Source organism: Centroberyx affinis, unplaced genomic scaffold, assembly GCF_046629955.1.
Source record: "Centroberyx affinis isolate AG114_WGS23_722 - 3 ecotype Tasmania unplaced genomic scaffold, CSIRO-AGI_Caff_v1 ptg005367l_1, whole genome shotgun sequence".
Classification (NCBI taxonomy): Eukaryota; Metazoa; Chordata; class Actinopteri; order Beryciformes; family Berycidae; genus Centroberyx; species Centroberyx affinis.
Window position 1 is genome coordinate 71,601 of NW_027282682.1, and position 19,423 is coordinate 91,023.

General features: G+C 41.5%; 2 protein-coding genes and 1 long non-coding RNA gene across 3 annotated transcripts in view; 1 reads left to right on the top strand and 2 right to left on the bottom strand.

Annotated features, from left to right (window-relative positions):
* Nucleotides 1-1,546: 1,546 nt before the first annotated feature.
* Nucleotides 1,547-5,290, bottom strand: rpp25l (ribonuclease P/MRP 25 subunit-like). Its single transcript, XM_071546641.1, has 2 exons — nt 5,227-5,290; nt 1,547-3,518 (listed from the first exon to the last, which is right to left on the bottom strand). Exon 2 carries the CDS (start codon nt 3,509-3,511, stop codon nt 2,795-2,797), a length of 717 nt encoding a protein of 238 aa, XP_071402742.1. The 5' UTR covers nt 3,512-3,518; nt 5,227-5,290; the 3' UTR covers nt 1,547-2,794.
* Nucleotides 1,547-18,617, bottom strand: LOC139667207 (uncharacterized). Its single transcript, XR_011696932.1, has 2 exons — nt 18,491-18,617; nt 1,547-2,311 (listed from the first exon to the last, which is right to left on the bottom strand). It is a non-coding gene; the product is annotated as an uncharacterized lncRNA (long non-coding RNA).
* LOC139667205 (collagen alpha-6(VI) chain-like) overlaps nt 14,933-19,423 on the top strand; it is a 77,381-nt gene continuing 72,890 nt past the window's right edge. Inside the window, exons 1-2 of the mRNA XM_071546640.1 lie at nt 14,933-14,957; nt 17,852-17,915. The gene's annotated coding sequence lies outside the window, so the exon portion shown is untranslated. The remainder of the gene's footprint in view (nt 14,958-17,851; nt 17,916-19,423) is intronic.

The window sequence follows — 19,423 nt, forward strand, 5'->3', positions numbered from 1 at the left end:
CTCACTCAACCTATGCTTTACAAATGTTCAACAATTTATATACAAATATTCAACAAACAATTAGTAAACATTTAATTAATTAAATGTACCAATATTCAGCTGACTACCGTCAAACCCTTTATTGCTTTTAACTCAATATCATTTACTTTCCTAACAAACCACGAGTGGACTATTGCCTTGTCCATGTAGTGCATTCATACACCTTAGCTTTTACCCCAGAATTTCAACCACATATATGTAAACATGAAGTTGATTATCACTTTCATAACCAGTAAACATCTGTAGATTTTCATTTGGACTACCCAAGTAAAGTGAAAACCAGCTGAGAGTCTACAGGCTATTTATATCCATTCTATCTATGAAAACTTCAACTGTACAAATGAAGCAGAAATACAATATTATGTAATAAAGTTTTTATTTCTCCACACACTGGACCTTGGCATTGAATGTTACAGACTTTTCACCCTTAACATAGCAGGTGAACAACAATCCAAATCCACATAACTAGCAAACTCAAAAACAAGATTGTGTGTGAAGTCTCATTCCCTTTTTCTCTTCATTGCCATTATCTTCATTTGAAGAGTCTACAGGCTATTTATATCCATTCTATCTATGAAAACTTCAACTGTACAAATGAAGCAGAAATTTTCATTTCTCCACACACTGGACCTTGGCATTGAATGTTACAGACTTTTCTATGGAGCTTTTTTCCTATCTTTATTCAAGAGCGTGGTCTTTCAATTTGAGAGCATGATTTATTGATTTCACGTTCAGATTTTGTAATGCTTTCTCTCAAACCCTGCCCTCGCACTCAAATAGCCCCTGCTTGCGCTTGGATTTGCTCTGCTTCTGCTCAGACTGTATGCTTCCACTCAGATATAACGTTGCTTGCACAGATTTCCTGCGCTCCAGCTTCAGCCCGTCTCCTCGCACTCTCAGATTTTTTGTGCAGACTTTAAATATCTATTCAAGTATTCAGTAGGAGCCTCAGCTTTCCAGACACACGCAGTGAAAAGAGGTGAAGAAAGGAAGTTGGGGGGCGTGGCCATGGACATACTTCCTGTTACCTCAGGTTGCAGCAGTTCCTCTCCAGAATCAACACCAAAGGTTTGTTCCAGGTTTGGAGATTATTTGATGTAGGGCTGCAACTAACGATTATTTTCATTGTCGATTAATCGATTAGTTGTTTGGTCTATTAAATGTCAGAAAATGGTGAAAAATGTGGATCAGTGTTTCCCAAAGCCCAAGATGACGTCCTCAAATGTCTTGTTTTGTCCACAACCCAAAGATATTCAGTTTACTGTCATAGAGGAGGAAAGAAACCAGAAAATATTCACATTTAAGAAGCTAGAATCAGAGAATTTTGACTTATTTTTCTTAAAAAATTACTCAAACCGATTAATCAATTATCAAAATAGTTGGCGATTAATTTAATAGTTGACAACTAATCGATTAATCGATTAATCTTTGCAGCTCTAATTTGATGAACAATGCAAGACAACTCATGTTGATTTGGAAGTGTGTCCGGAGTGAAACTAGACACAAATTCAGAGAAAAACAAACAGAAACTCTTTAATTGGCATTTTTTTTACCCACTTAAAAAAACAGTGTCAGAAATCAGACTTCACACACAAAAGCAGCCGCAGCGCAGCAGAGACTCGCTTCAAAACCACCGTGACAGAGGGGAAGTCCGAGGAAATTCACCCGTCCGTCACGTCACAGAGGACTCGGCTCAAAATGTCAAAAAAACACAAACCCATCCGCCGGGGGAAAACGAGCTTCATCAAACCTCTGAACCTCTGGGTTAAAGGAAAAATCCCCTCAAATCGCTCTAACACTTAAAAGCAGCTGTTGGTGATGGAACTTTACATTCTTGGGTTCATCAGTTTGTCATCAGTTTGTTGTGTTTTTCTTCTTGGTGGATAACCGGCCAATCGTAGACGAGCTGACGTCATCTCCAGATGTTTCCAGCAGCTACAGTGGAGTTTGATATGAGAAAATTCAACAGGAGGATCTGATGGTTATGGATCTGATCAATCTGTGATGTTCAATACATTACATTTTGAAGTTTTGTGAAGTTTTGTTTACTTGTTTGGTGAACCCGCTTTCCCTCGACCTGCCCTGTCTACTTCTACTGCAGTTAGTGATTTACTACATTTCCCAGAATGCAACTTCCAGAGAAGGACCGTGAACTTGTTTTCAATCAAAGGTGGGCATGTGGGCGTACAAAAGATAGTTTGCTAGCCAACTAGTTCATGAACATTGGGGCGTGTCTATGATCGAAGCCACGCCCCCTTCAACAAAGCCTGACCTGTCTCTCTGCTGCAGTGCATTCTGGTCTCTCTCCTGCGGGTGGAGAAACTGGTCTCTCTCCTCTTCTCCGATGGATTTCTCCCTGTATGATTGTTGAACGTCTCTTGGTGCAAAATGGCGGCTCTAGAAAGAAGCCCTCGCTCTTTGATTCTGAGGGACTGACACCAAAACCTGACGTTTACCGCTGAGGTTTTACATCCTGAAACATTTTCTCATATCAAACTCCACTGGAGCTGCTGGAAGCATCTGGAGGTGACGTCACCTCGTCTACGATTGGCCGGTTATCCACCAAGAAGAGAAACACAACAAACTGGAGCCAGGATTGAAAAGTTCATCACCAGTAGCTGTTTTTAACAGAGTTGGATTTTCCTTGACTTTGATACAGCGTTAACAGCCAGTTGGGAGCACAACAGCGTGTCACTTCCTGCTCCTACACTTCAGTCTTTTTTTATTTTATAAATGCAGCTTATAAAAGACTAAATCAACTCTGGCCTTTACCAGCCTCTCTGGGTCGCCCGGTCTGACGCCCAGCTCCCTTTCCTCTTCCTCCTCCCCCGCCGCCGCCTCCTCCTCCTCCTCCTCCTCCTCCTCCTCTCTTCCTCCTGTGTCCGTGTCTCTGCCCTCCCCCCCCTCCTCCCGCCTCCTCCCTGGCGGTCTGAGCCCACAGGGCGTCGAAGCTGCCGGGCGCCTGGTACCCGGGCAGGCCGGGGTCCAGCGGCTCCCTGGACAGCAGGATCCAGATGGAGGGCAGGTTCCTGCTGACCGTCAGGCTGTCCAGGCCGGCCCCCGGCTCCAGCGGCTCCCACACCTCCTCCGCCGTGCTGTACAGCAGCTTGGTGTGCTGGTGCAGCCCCTTCACCCGCCGCTTCACGATCTCCGCGCACGTGATGGCTTTGGACACGCCTTTACCGCTCGCCGTGAAGACGATCTGCCGGCTGAGCGTCTTCTCCGGAGCGGGGGGGCGAGCCGGCGCCTCCTGCACCTCCGCGGCGACGCCCCCCCCCTCGTCCGTCTTCGCCCGTTTCTCCTCCCGCTCGGCCGCTCCGGGCTTGGCCTCCACGCGGCTCAGGGCGTAGCGCATCAGGTTGCGGATCTTGCTGCCGTCTCGGACCCGGACCTCGGGCGTGTCGGCGGGCAGGCCGGGGAACGGGCAGAGACACGGCCGCTCCACCACCCGAGACTTACTGTAGTTCTCCATCTGACAGCTGCAGGTGGAGAGGAGACAAGGTTCAAGGTCAACTTTATTAAACCCGAAGGTAAATCGGTCAGTCAGGTGAATTCGGGCAGCTGTAGAGTTATGGACAGAATACATAATGAACAACACACAATACACAATACATGACATTCCACATACAATTCAATAACCCTTTACAAAATGTAAAATAATAACATGAAAAGTGCATAACATCATAAAAAGATAGATGCCTAATAAGCTATTGTTGAACAGTGTACAGCTACTGTGTGGAGGCAGACATATCTGTTTTTTCCACTGTACCAATGCTTCACAGTACAGCATGATTTTACATTATTTTCTGTTCATGGTTCAGTATGGTTAAGTATGGTTCAGTATGGTTAAGTATGGTTCAGTATGGTTCAGTATGGTCCAGTATGGTTCAGTATGGTTAAGTATGGTTCAGTATGGTTCAGTATGGTCCAGTATGGTTCAGTATGGTCCAGGTACCAACATACAGGGTCAACAGTCAGTTACAACCGCCGGGCTTAAACACCCAGCTGCTGGAAACCAAAGTGGAAAGACATAAAGTTGAGAAAAAGACAAAACAAAAAAATCAAAACTAATCACATTATAGGCCGACGAGAAAGTGCAGAACAATCTTAATTCTGCAGTGGAAAAGTGTTCAAAAAGAAGTGAAGACATACTGTAGGTCAGGGAGGAATACTGAAGAACGCTTTTATTGGCCAATCAGAAATGAGCTGTGGAATAATGACTGTAAAGCTATGTAGAGTGAAATGTATTCCTCAACACAGAATACCATCCACTGTCCTCCTGTGTGAGCTCCTGCAGTCCCTCCCTGTACCAAGTGTGTTAATACTGTGAAACCTCCTGTTCATTCACTGTGAAGCTAGCAGCCAGCAGTTAGGACAGACTGATGTTAGCCTGTTGGACAGAAGCCTGATGAAAACCGTGTTGCCATAAACAGACACACACACTGACAGTAAAACACCAAACTGTACACAAAATCTGCCACTTTGGCAAAGATACACATCAGCCATAACACAACTTAAAACCTTTAACGAATCATTAGGGTCTTCTAGTAAATTCGGCGTATAAATGGTCCACCATTCAACACTATACTTCAATAATATATCAACTTTAATTGCTTTACACGGCTCGCTACCGCCATCCACTGTGCTGCTATTGGTGAAAGAAGACTGTGTAAAAGTAGAAGTTTTATTGAATCAGTGTTGCTTGGTGTATTGGATGCATGCCGAATTGAAGAGTTGATCTTACTGATTCAGGAAAGGTCTTAAGTCTTGTTCTGATATGATTGTAGCTTTGCCGATAAGCAAGTAAACATTAAACTGCCGATTTTAGAACGGATATTGGCGATAAGTTCCTTCCCTAAACAGACGTATCGGGGCTAAAGTGAAGTTAGCCCGTTGTAGAGTTTAGTGAAGATAACCGCTTTACCATGCAGAGCCACGACCCGAAACCTAACAACATTAGGTCGGAAACATTAGGAAACATTAGGTCGTATTGAGTTAAACTAGCCTGCTAAAGCCAGATAACTAATGGGGCTGTGTTAGCTAGCCGGTGAAGCTAAACTAAGCTAAACAGACTGCAGTGTGTCTGGAAATTGTAGAAAATGTAAAAACAAGTCTGTCATTTCATCGTCTGACTGCAGGCTGCAGCAGCTGCTGTAAACCGGCTGGACTGACAGTTTCTGATCTTACCAGAGTTTCTTCTCCAGGTCACTAAACTGTCCACATGTTTACTTCTCCTTCCTGACACTCTGCGTAAGAGCTTTACGTTACCGTATGACGTTCACAACTGCTGCAAACTGCCGCGTTCCTCTGTAGTTCTTTTGGTTGTTTTGTAGATAGCTTTTAAGAAATCTCCCAGTTCAATCACCGTATCTGTAAATTCTTTAAATTCCATGTTCTGGCCTTTCTTTAACATTTCCTTCCTTGCTTTGGTTGCTTTTGCTCTCTGTAACTGTATTTTGAGAAGTGATATCATAACAACAACTACTACTACTACTACTACAACAACAACAACAACAACAACAACAACAACAACAAAAACAATAATAATAATAATGATAATAATAATAAAATAAATAAAAATCCCCTCCCTGGATAAATAAGGGTTAACAGTATAGAAAGCCTTTATTATCATTGTACAGAATACAACAAAATTAGGAGCGCTACTCCTGATCAGTGCAATTAAAAGACACAGGGAAACAAAACAGAAACAAAAAACAACCTCAGCAAACAACACATCCACAGCCAACAACACAGGTTCTAAAATAATAAGTAAAATAAATAAATACAATGTAATTTTGCACTAGAATAAATGTAATTATTGCACTAGAATAAATGTAATTATTGCACTAGTATGAATGTAATTATTGCACTAGAATAAATGTAATTATTGCACTAGTATGAATGTAATTATTGCACTAGAATAAATGTAATTATTGCACTAGTATGAAAGTAATTATTACACTAGAATAAATATAATTATTGCACTAGTATGAAAGTAATTATTGCACTAGAATAAATATAATTATTGCACTAGTATGAAAGTAATTATTGCACTAGAATATATATAATTATTGCACTAGTATGAAAGTAATTATTGCACTAGAATAAATGTACTTATTGCACTAGTATGAAAGTAATTATTGCACTAGAATATATATAATTATTGCACTAGTATGAATGTAATTATTGCACTAGAATAAATGTACTTATTGCACTAGATCCAGCAGGTTGCCCTAGAAAGACAGTCATCATATTGCATGTGAGGGGTCATTCAAATGAGCAGAGTGACAGCAGTGTGCAGGCTGTTATGTATTCTGCTGACCAGTAGAGGTCAGTAGAGTGTTAACTATACCGCAGGTCTCATGTCGATGTGGGAGGTTGAAACTGGCGGGAAAAGAGAGCTGGGTGTCTTCCAACACACAATTCAATATAATACATGAAGATTTGTTATAATTTGACCCAGATGTTAGTGACCTTAAGTGCAATGAGACAAAACAAGTAGAGAGTTTCAGTCTCCCGTGATGGGTTGAATTCAAGTGTGTGTGTGTGTGTGTGTGTGTGTGTTCCTGTGTGTCTCTGTGTGTGTGTGTGTGTGTGTGTGTGTGTGTGTGTGTGTGTGTGTGAGAGAGAGAGAGAGAGAGAGAGAGAGAGAATCTGTGTGTGTGCATCATGGTCTCTCTTTGTGTGTGATTGTTTGATTGTGGGTGTTTGCCAGGTCAGGACCTGTCCATGTGTGTGTGTGTTTGTGTGTGTGTGTGTGTGTGTGTGTGCGTGTGTGTGTGTGTGTGTGTGAGACTACAGAATGTCCATTTATCAGTCAGATCATCTTGTTTCAGCTTGTTGAGAAGCAGAACGGAGCCAGGGGCAGCTGTGTGTCTGTGTGTGTGTGTGTGTGTGTGTGTGTGTGTGTGTGTGTGTGTGTGTGTTTGTGTGTGTGTGTGGGGGGGGGGGGACATATCAGGTCTGGCCATCTGTGGGTCATGACTCTGTCTCTGCTGAATCATCATCAGCTCATCAGTCTGCTTTCAGCTGAGAGTTTTGTCCCACTGCAGGATAAAACTGTGGGGAAACACTGAACTACTGGCCACTGGGACTCATAACATACAACAGCTCTGGATAAGAGTGCTGCTTACAGCATGGCAAATGACTCCACTACACACACACACACACACACACACACACACACACACACACACAGAGCCAAGTCCAGCTGAAGATACCAACACAGCTCCAGTGTTGGAAGCAGACGGACGTTTCTGTTGAACTGTTACATTTCAGAGGCTCAGCTGAGACTTCCACTGAACTCAACCCACTCAGCCTCAGCTCCATGACCGCTAATACAGTCAGGAGGTCGAGTCACATGACTTGGACTTGAGTAAATGACTTAGATTGAAAGTGATGAGATTTGTTCCAGCAGACGACTGAATTTAAATTCTGTTTTCTGAATTTGTATGGAATGATTGAATTTATTGAAGTTGAAACTGATTATAGAAATCAAGCTCATGATGCTCTTACCAAGTTTTTATCCTATTAAAACCATATTGCATTGAAAAGTCCTAGATATTTAGTTTTCTTTAAGATATTAAATTGATACTGGACTCTTGATTTATTCTGACTTGACTTGCTGTTCTACATTTAGACTTGAGACTTGACATTAATGACATGGACTTGACTTGGACTTGACTTGGTAATCTACATTTAGACTTGGGACTTGACTTGAGACTTGTGCCTCAAGACTTGAGACTCGAGCAAAGTTGACTTGACAGCACCCAGACAACAGATGGAACAAATATCCCTGTGACCCGAGAACGATCAGAATAACAGAAGTGGAAGGGAAAGAAATAATAAAGGTGGAACAGCTTTTTTTAATAATAATCACACCAGTGACCCAAACCAACATAATGATCATCTGAACGCTGCCAACACATAGTAAACCGACTTTACAGCGTTACGTCTGCAGCTCTGTGCTTGGATTCAGCTCATTTGGAGTTTGTTGATCTGGAGCCCGGAACGTTCTGAGGAACATGAAGAGAAAACGCTCCGTTTGTCTTCCAGAGGCAGAGAGAAACAACTGACCACACGCCAACATGACTGAACCGTACTGTACCAGCTACTGACAGACCTCAGATCAGCTCCAATCAGTGGTGGAAAGAGTACTAGAATGTTCTTGCAGTGGAAATACTGTTAATTTGCTGTTATACCATGGTCTGGGTGAATACTCAATTCTGATTGGCTGCAGGGTGTCCATTAATTCCTGATAATGGACACCTACTAAGTAGTTCCAGTGAAACTGTCTGTTCACCGTTCTAAATTAATGCGCTGGCTACGTAGCATCAGCCTGTATCTAACATGAGTAACCATAGCAACAGGGACGCAGTCAAAGCCTCCGTTTACAATTTGTATGTTCGTGAAAATCTTGATATTGATTTGGGGACAATGACATGGCTGATAGCTAGCTAGTCTTGTTGTTAAACATACTGTCAAATTATATTTACTGTTTGTTATTGACTCTGAATGTTGCTAGCATAACGTTAGCTTTCTGGCTCCTAGCTGAGCCAAAGGGTTCAATGAGCTGAGCGGACTAGAAATATCTCCTGCTGCCAAGTCCTATCTAAGGTTCGTCCTATTTACTGGAGCAGTGAACAATGTTTCCATTGCATAACAACCTTATGGGACGGTAATGATTGTTCCAGGTATTAGTCAAACCCTCAGGTGTTACCAGGGAAACTGAGTTATGGCTTGTGAAAAACTTTAGATTTTGATTTCAAAACGCATGAAAATATAAATTAATGGTCTTAATTTTTTTTTCTTTTGCAAGTGACCATTATATAAGCGGGATAATGCCCTTCAAGGTGTCCATTATCAGGAATTAATGGACGATGGGGAGGCCTGCGCGTCAGACGGTTGCCTCCGTGGAGTCCATTAAGTGCCTCGTCAGGCATTATCCCTTACATATTTTATTGAAGTAGAAGTAAAAGTACTGCTGTAAAAACCTACTTATTGAAAAAAGGAAATGGGATCCGTGTAGTACACATGTTGTCAGATCTGTGTTGTTGTGACTGTCAGATATCTGACTGGATCTAACAGGAACAGTCTTTGTTGGGTTTTGTTGTTGTTGGACGAACCTCCAGCCTGAGTCTCCAGCCTGAGTCTCCAGCCTGAGTCTCCAGCCTGAGTCTCCAGCCTGAGTCTCCAGCCTGAGTCTCCAGCCTGAGTCTTGTCCAGGACGACGATACAGAAATCCTTCTGAAAGTATTCTCCCGCATGGTGAAAGCCTGCAGACCAGCTCCAACACTTTTATAGCTTTAATGAGTCTTTATAGCAATTGGAGAGAATAATACATTTCACCTCCAGAGGGAAAGTGGAGGGAAAACATTCTCTTCAATCTATTGACGAAAAAAACATAGAAATGTAATAGGAACCAAGGCTGCAAGTAGCTCATTAAATTTACTCACATTACTGTAACTGAGTAGCTTTTTTGTGTACTTTTTTTTTTTACTTTCCCTTCAGTCAGTCCCTGCAGTTTTGTCCTTCAGTCCATTTTAAATGCATCCATCACAGAACAGATTGTGTGTCTCTCCATCAGCAACAGAAACTGGATCAACGTAAACTGACAAACTGTGGATCCATTCACAGTGAGAAGAGGAATCTGACTTTACTTAGTTTCTGCTCTTTATTTTGTCATTTCTAATGTTTCCAGTGAAAAGAATCTAGTCTGAACTCTGTCCTCTCTCCTTTTCAGACACTCAGACACTTTTTACTTTTACTTCAGTTCATCTTTCCATCACCACTCAGTTCCATTTCAATCCTGTTGCTCTGTGTATAAACAGCTGGTGTTAACGTCAGGAAGAGACCCAGCAGAGGTTTCTGTTGGCTGGGTGGGGGGGGGCGGAGCCTGAAGCCTGGACAATCAAGACTTCACCGTCCCTAATGGGAAATTTGGCTTGCAGCAAGGCACCGAGCTCTGTACATAATCATCATAAACAGAAATAAAATACATACAAGACACATAAATAAAACACTCGGATTAAGAGGGAGGGAGGAGAAGTGAGGGTTTCAGTCTGTTCCAGCCTGGGCTTCACTCAGCTCTGACTGCCTCGTACTTTAGATCATCGCTTCTCAACCTTTTTGGCTCATAAACCCTTAAAACAAAGAGCTGTCTACTCACAACATCACCGTTCAAACAAAGAATGATTTTCTCCTTTCAGGTTGATTCATTATCAGAGGAGGCTGAGAACATTCAGTATTTCACAAGAAAAAAACAGCAAAAGTTAGAGAACAAGTACAGATCCTGCACAGTCCCACAGCGTGTGTTCAGTTCAGTTCACTGAAGCGCCACGACACGGTTATCGGTTAAATAATTCCACTAACGTCACTTAAATACCACAGGTGATAACATTACCTGATGTTAAAGTCGAGATGAAATGAAAAATTCATTTTTAACCCTTTTAGATCACATCCCCGGTCATATTGTGCACCTATTTAACAATATATGCCAAAAAAAATACAAAAAATCCATTTCTTTGTATTCTTATATCAAAATCCAGTCATGTTTTCTTCCTGTAAAACAAAATATGCCGTGTGCTTACGTAAGCATGAACCAACCAATTTCAACCAATAATATCATGACATCCACCCATCAATCATTCTTCAACCTGGTGTGTGTGGAGCCAACAGTCCTCTGTAGCTCCGTTTCTCTCTCTCTAGCTCCATACCGTGCTAAACTCTAAGCCCCGCCCACTGTTTAGCGGTCCAATCAAATGCGAAGGATTTGATTTAAATCCCTCTTGTAACTGTACACCGCTCAAATATTCCGTTTCACTGGGAAATACGTCACAGTACAGAAGCTAAAGACGCTCTAACTTCCGTTTCAGTGGGACTTTAAAGTTTATAGGGCAACGGAAGACATGGATGTATGTAAATTAACGGCAGAGAGTGGAGCTCAGTGTGAGATTCAATATGACATCATCAGTATGGGAGTGAATGTGGCGTTCAGCCCACAGGAGAGAGACCGTCTGTTAGTCAGAGACGCCCTCTAGAGGCCATCTCACCAAGAGACACCTCACTAAAGGCTGATTTATGGTCGGGCGCTCAACACTTTCCTCTCATGTCGCGCACCTGGAGACTTTTGTGATGTCGCGGACACCGTCACATTTCAGTCACATTGCGTCACACTAATGTTGCCATGGAGATTGTAGTTTTCACTGAACTGAACGTCCTTATTGATATTTTGGTCTGTAACTTTTTCATCCATGTTTACTTAGTTTAATTAGTTTAGCTAAGCTCGTAGCAAATATGGAGGGTATAGATGAAAGACTGGCAGAACAAGTTAGACAGTATCGCCACCTGTGTGATTCTTCAATGAAAGAATACAAAGATGCGCAGATGGCATTAACATCGTGGAAAGAGATTGCCGATACCCTGAATATCAGTTTGTTGGACTGCAAACGTTGGTGGAAAAATCTACGGGACAGGTAGGCTAAGTTTACTATCCTTGCCATCTTTATTTGTCAGACGAAAATGTCACAGTAGGCTAAACAATAATCACTCGGTGGTCGAGAGGATTATTCTGTATCATGAAAGTTTTCCTGCGCTCCCGTTGTCTTCTCAGTAGAAGTAAAATCTCTTCATCTTCAATTAACTCACTGATTTCATCAAATCCCTCCATTATCAGAAGGATACAAAGTAGCACAAATATAGATATAAAACAAACAAGCTGTCAGAAGGATAGCTATACACCGATCGTGATGATATAACGTTAATGTAACTAAACAAGCCGGCTGGAGGATAGCGTCTGGTTACCATGGAGACAACTAAAACCTTTCGCCGAAGCATGAATTACAAACGTCGCGCAGCTCTTTATTTTCTGTCGAGCGACACTAATCAAAAGTGTCGAGCGCCCGACCATAGATCAGCCTTAAGCATTACCTGACTGACTGACTGACTGAATGACTGACTGACTGCCTGACTACTTGTCTGACTGACTACCTGTCTGTCTGACTGACTGACTACCTGACTGACTGACTACCTGTCTGTCTGACTGACTACCTGACTGCCTGACTGACTGACTACCTGACTGACTGACTGCCTGACTGACTGACTACCTGTCTGTCTGACTGACTGACTACCTGACTGACTACTTGTCTGACTGACTACCTGTCTGACTGACTGACTGACTGACTACCTGTCTGACTGACTACCTGTCTGACTGACTGACTGACTGACTGACTACCTGTCTGACTGACTACCTGTCTGACTGACTACCTGTCTGTCTGACTGACTACCTGACTGACTGACTGACTGACTGTCTGACTGACTGACTGACTGACTACCTGACTGACTGACTGACTGACTGACTGACTGACTGACTGACTGACTACCTGACTGACTGACTGACCTGAATTTGCCTCCTGTTGCCCTTGGCTGTGCCGTTGGAAAAAATAGACATGATAATACATTTGCAAAGTAGAAATATGTTTTTTTTTCTATCCCGTAAAGCGTCTCACAGAGAGTCTGCAGGTCTCCATGGTCCAGGACTGACCGCTGGTTTCAGGAACATGGCAGCATTTTCACCCAGCCAATCAGACAGCTGCTTTCTCTTTATTCTTAGGGACAGAGTGCTTTGGTCCTCTTAATGTTTTGGATTCTACTGATATCCCCTCCACCAGATAGCACCTTTCTATCATTGATTTTTAACCATGTGTATCCCAGCAGCGCTCCCCATCCTTCTTTTTTTCTGCTGAAGGAACATTCCCTGCTGCTTCGGCCTCATCAGTGCCAACCGCCACTTGATCGATCAAAATATCAGAGAATGTGAAGAGTATTTTGTACTCTAAATTACCAGGGAAACTAAGTATTTTCAGCCAAATACAGTTTGGAGGTAACTGTGTTTTTCGAGTTGTTGCTTTGGCTCCACAGATGCTCTGGCTATGAATGATATTCATGTGAAACATCAGACATTTCTTTTAAACACAGGTCAGATGTTTGATCTCACATCCTCAGACACGAGACTCGGCTGGCGGACAGTTCGAGTCGTCGACCCGCTGCAGGGTTTCTATCTAAGAAATGAATTGGTTTCATTGGACTGTGCAGTCTTCAGTCTTCAGGATTTGTAAATTCTCGCTAAAAATCTCCCTAAAGTTCCACACTGAGTGTGTGAGCAGCAGTGTATGGTTTCCATCAGGAAAGCCTGCTCCACAGCTATTTAAACAAATGATGAAATTCCCAAAACTGGATCCTATCTGTGAACTGTGGACCTGCAGTGACTGTGTGGCTCTGAGCTCAGTGTTGAAGACTGACAACATTCCTCCCTGGTGACTTGAAGGAGGAAACTGATTCTCTGTTTTGGAGCTTTAACTGTGACAGAAAAGCCCGATAAAGACCAGCAGGACCAAAACAAATAAAACGAACTGAAATACATGTTCCTTGTTAAGCCTGATCCCATTCCATTAAAGGAATAGTTCACCCAAAAATGAAAATCCTGTCATCATCTCCTCCCCCTCATGCCAAATGAAACACAGGTGAAATGTGTTAGTCCATATAACACACAGGGAGGCTGCAGCACAACTTGGTAGCAGCCTTCTCCAAAACAACTGAAGTCAATGGGGACCTGTTCTTTAGAGCTCCAAAACAAAAACAGACAAACAATCACACTGTGAATAGAAAGACCTATACACCATTATTTGTTGCAAATCAATCAGCTGTAGTTCAGATTTGCACTCAATGATGGTGTAAATATACTGTAGGTCTTTTTGGAACTCTGAAGAACTGGTCCCCACTGACTTCAGTTGTTTTGGAGAAGGCTGCTATGGAGTTGTGCTGCAGCCTCCCTGTGTGTTATATGGACAAACTTCACCTGAGTTTCACCTGGCATGAGGGGGAGGAGATGAGGACAGGATTTTCATTTTTGGGTGAACTATTCCTTTAAACAGACCGCCGTGTGAGGAGGAAAGGCATTTTGTAACGTGCGATATAAATAAAGACTTGCTCACCGAAGCTTGTGTGGTTCAGATGGAGAACAGGACGGCTGGAACACAGAAACCCTCTGGTCCCATGATGAGCTGCTGGAGGAGGATTTGGGTTAATGTGAGAGAAACAGAACTGATTCAGACTGGAAGTCCAACATGGAGCGAACATCCAGCAGGCTCCAGTGCTGCTGCTCAGGGGGAAGAGTCATGTTAAACTTTTCAATTTATAGTCTCATCCAGAAATTTCACCTTTAAGTTCTATTTTAAAATGTAATCTTAAAGTTTCATCTTTAAGTTTCATTTTAAAGTTTAATCTCAAAGTTAAATCATACAGTTTCACCTTTCAATTTCATTATTAAAGTTTCACCATCCAGACAGAATAATTTCACATGCATGAAGACACACACACACACACACACACACACACACACACACACACACACACACACAGAGAGAGAGAGACACACAGACACACAGACACACACACACACACACACACACACACACACACACATGCACACACCCACACATAAAAAAATATATGACTTATAGATCTTTTCTTCTTTCTTAAGAAATTCCTCAGAATTTCCCAGGAACCTCTGCTTCACTGCTTCTCTTCTTTGGCCAATCCAAACTCCTCCCCCTAACACACACACACACACACACACACACACACACACACACACACACACACACACAGAGCCAAGTCCAGCTGAAGATGCCAACACACTCTTTGATAGGCTGTTCCTAGCTCGGCCCGGTGGGGGCGGGACAGGCTGCTGCTGTGTGATGTATTGTACAGTACTGTAGTGTATTGTAGTGTAGTGTGGTATGTGGGAGGAGCCCCCCCCCCCCCCCCCCCCCCCCCCCGCCTGCAGGACTAGCTGCACCTCCCTACATGGCCACGGGACTCCTGACTTTGCGCAGCAGCGGACGCGGAGCGGCGGAGCTGTAAGTTTCATTTCTCTTCATCTGCATGAAAATATTAAATTATTAAATATCACATTTACACTGAAAGGTAACGCGACAAAATGAAAAGATTGTGCAGGAAGCTGCAGCTTTGTGCGGAAGTCAGCTCACCTTTAGATCTGCAGATTAAAGTTTACCTGTCTGATCCAAATCTTTATGAGCTGAATTCATATTCTGTATCACAGAAAGCAATATCAAACTGATGTAAATTAGTTTGTGTAAGAACAGGAATGGGATATTTATCCTTTTAAGGAAAAAAAAAACATCGGCTATTCATTTTTGCCTATATTGAAGGTGGTTTGCGTTATGAAGAAATCTTACAAAAATGAATTATAAAGAAAAGGGGGGCAGGTACTTCACGTTTTTCTTCTTGCTCCTTTTCGTTCAGCGTGGTATATTTATGTGTATGTGTATATTGGTATGTAGCCTATATACAGTATGTATACAAATTATATTACAATATCTATTTTGTGTTTATAACTTATGTTTTAGTTAAATGATTCAATGCTGTGAACGAAATAAGATTCAGTTAGAGTTGATTCACATTTTTATATGAATGACCATTCAATTATCATTCATTAGTGGTTTATAAGTTTATTAGGTTCAGTCAGTGATCATTCTGGGCTGCAGCAGCTCTCTGCTGTAAAATCCAGTAAAAGTCTTTCAGGTGTTTCAGCAACTTTTTCGTCGCTGCTCTTCTTTAAAAAGCTTTAAATGAGATTCTCTAAACGAATGAATGTGAACTTGATGTGTTGACTTCATATCTGACGCTTAGTGACGGCAGCTGAACAGTTAAAGTTTAGAAATACTTTATGGCATTGCATGTCTTGCTATAATCTGCAGTGAATCAGTGGGTCCAGCGGTGCATGACAGACAAGCTCGATGTTGCGCAAATAAATAAAAAACATATATACATTTAACTTAATTGCTTTTGCATATTTTACAAACCGAAGTCTCTAAAGGCTTCACAGCCACAGAAACAGGTCGGTTAGTGTCAGAGGTGGAAAGTAACGAAGTACATTTACTCAAATAGTTCTGAGGTTCTGGCTCTTTACTGAGTATTTCCGTTCTGTGATACTTTCTACTTTTCCTCCACTACATTTCAGAGGGAAATCTTGTAGTTTCCGCCGGCTGGAGTTTCTAGTTACTTTGCAGAATAAGGTTTTACACGCAAAACATACGATAAGATCAGAAAATATGTTGCATTGTTAGAGAGAACATTAAAATACTTCTGACAGGTTAATGCTTCAATAATTTCACTCTCAGAAAGAATGACGACTTACTGTAGCCTATGTCTCTGGTTCTCAGCAGTGAGTATATAGTGACTTTCTCGTATTTTATCTCTTATAATATTCCTATAATAATCCCAATAGAGTATTATAGTGTATCTGTGGCTTAAAGTGACCTTATCACACTTAATTCTATTTGTATCACCTATGATATTTACTATACTATTCCTATAATCTTCCTATAGGGTCTTAACGTGTGTCTGTGATACTCAATAGTGATTTTAAAGCGACAATATTATATTTAATGGTATTTCTACCTCCTATGATATCATTATAATATTCTTATAATATTCTTATAGGGACTTATAACGTGTCTGCGGGACTTATTAGTGAGTTTATAATGACCTTATCGCACTTAATGGCACTTTTGTAGCTCATATGGTATCACTATAATATCTCTATAATATTCCTATAAGGGCTTATTATAGTGTTTCGGTCAAACTCAATGGTAAGATTATAGAATTTTATAGTATTTTTTTTTATCTCCTATGATATCACTATAATATTCCCACATGACTACTACAATCACACTGAATGGTCTTTTTTGATTTTGCATGGTATCACTGTAATAATCCTATAGGCTATTCTCCTATAGTATTCACTATAACATTGCTATAATATCACTATAATTTTCTTATAATATTCCCAGTGTATTGTGGTACTCAGCATTGAGTTTAGTGATTTTACAGCTCTTTATGGTATTTTTCTCTGCTGTGGAATCACTAAAGGGTCTCACAGATTTACTGTGATATCTGTACAGTAAAGCGTGATGCTTCTATAATTTATTGTGGGATTAGTGCAGGTCTTCAGGTCTTCACCCTGTCCTCCCTTCATCTGCACAGCCTCTGCTCTGTGTTTAACCCCTGACATGATGTGGTGACACAGCGTCTCTTAAAACTGTCACTGCAGATGAGAAAGCAGCTCGTCAGCCTGCAGGACGGTTACACCTGATCTAATGAACTGAGCTTAGAAAGCAAAGAGAGTCAGTTTAGGGAAAATGATGTTGTTTGCAGAGGTGAGGACTGGAGACACAGGACTTGGACTTGGACTCGAGTCACAATTTTAACTGCTTGAGACTTGACTTGACTTGGGTTCTGGTGACTTGGGACTTGACTCTGACTTGTACTCTGATGACTTGAAAAGGTTTCTAAAGTCTTGACTTGAGATCTTGTGTTTGTGTAAATGACTTAGATTGAAAGTGATGAGATTTGTTCCAGCAGACGACTGAATTTAAATTCTGTTTTCTGAATTTGTATGGAATGATTGAATTTATTGAAGTTGAAACTGATTATAGAAATCAAACTCATGATGCTCTTACCAAGTTTTTATCCTATTAAAACCATATTGCATTGAAAAGTCCTAGATATTTAGTTTTCTTTAAGATATTAAATTGATACTGGACTCTTGATTTGTTCTGACTTGACTTGCTGTTCTACATTTAGACTTGAGACTTGATATTAATGACGTGGACTTGACTTGGAGTTCTACATTTAGACTTGAGACTTGACTTGAGACTTTGTGCCTCAAGACTTGGGACTTGAGTGAAGCTGACTTGGTCACATCTTTGGTGGTTTTCTGTCTTTTCAGTGATCTGAATGAAAGACTGAATGAAGGAGTGACTGCTGGGATTCCACTGTTTAGTCACATTCAGGTAAGACTCCTTTTGTTTCTGACATAACAGCTGACATAACTGATACAGCATGTGTAGATATGATGCAAAGAAATGGTAGAGAGAAATGTGACGTGTGTGCATGAGAGAGAGAGAGAGAGAGAGAGAGAGAGAGAGAGAGAGAGAGAGAGAGACTGGCCTTTTTTGGACTGAGTTTACATTTCCAATTCTACAGTCGTGTGCAGGGAGAGGAGAGGAACGGACCAATGAAATGATTTTCAACAGGAAAGAACCTTAAAAGAAAACTCCCTCATGATCCTTTAACATTCCACTGATATTCAGTTCATTCCAGCAGTTATCTAGTGATGAAGTATTGTCATTTGCTTTCCCTCGACCTGCCTCGTCTTCTTTACCACTGCAGTTAGTGATTTCCTACGTTTCCCAGAATGCTTTTCAACAACCTCCAGGGAAGAGGTGTGAATTTGTTGTGTTAAGCTGTGGGTTATAGGTGTAGGAGAGAGAGAGAGACAGTCAGAGCAAGAGAGAGAGAGAGAGAGAGAGAGAGATTCTCCAGTTGATAAAAGTGAGAATCCCCCCCCTCTTCCTCAACCCCCAACCTGTCTCTCTGCTGCATTGCATTCTGGTCTCTCTCCTGCTCCTGTGGTGGAGAAACTGGTCTCTCTCCTCTTCTCCGATGGATCTCTCCCTGTATGATTGTTGAACGTCTCTCGGTGCAAAATGGCGGCTCTAGAAAGAAGAAGCCCTCGCTCTTTGATTCTGAGGGACTGACACCAAAACCTGACGTTTACCGCTGAGGTTTCAGATCCATGAAACATCAACAATAGCTCTTTTTTTTTTACCGCGTTGTGATTATTGTGATAAAAATGAATGCAAATTGAAAAACAACATGATAAAAATGCATACAAGAGACTGATAAATTGTCAAGTAATTTGATAAAGTCAAAGGCATATTGATTAAATAACTGATTATTTCAAAATTTCGTGGTGATAAATTATGATTTGTTTATGTTTTTTATCAAATTCACCTTTATTTCAATCAAATCATGTTTGGATTTATCACTCAATTTTTCAATTCACATGTACTTTCATCTCATCTATTTTTATCACTTAGTTTCTCTTTAGTTTTCCACCCCTCACAGAAACATTGGACCACCCTCAGTGTTTATTAAACCTTTAAAAGCCATTGGATAAACTCAAAACTGCATGGTGGTCAAGATAAAAAAACAAAAAAACAATTAACAAACAAAATTTCCTCAAAGAAAAAACAATTTCCTCCTTCAAGGGTGGGTGAGTGGGAGTAGATGATGACAGAATTTTAATTTTTGGGTGAACTATTCCTTTAATGAAGCAAATGATTCACATCCAGCAGCAGCTGAGCAGCTCGTCAGGTATGATGGTGTTTATCATAGAGGCTGTGAACTGCACAGAGCAAATGTTGAGTCTGTTTAGTGTAGCAGTGTAAGCAGTGGACCACACACACACACACACACACACACACACACAGACACACACTCCCTGCAGACAGATGAT

What these genes read in the sequence shown, in the direction of transcription:
- rpp25l (XM_071546641.1), bottom strand. Translation starts at nt 3,511, where the DNA reads ATGGAGAACTACAGTAAGTCTCGGGTGGTGGAGCGGCCGTGTCTCTGC.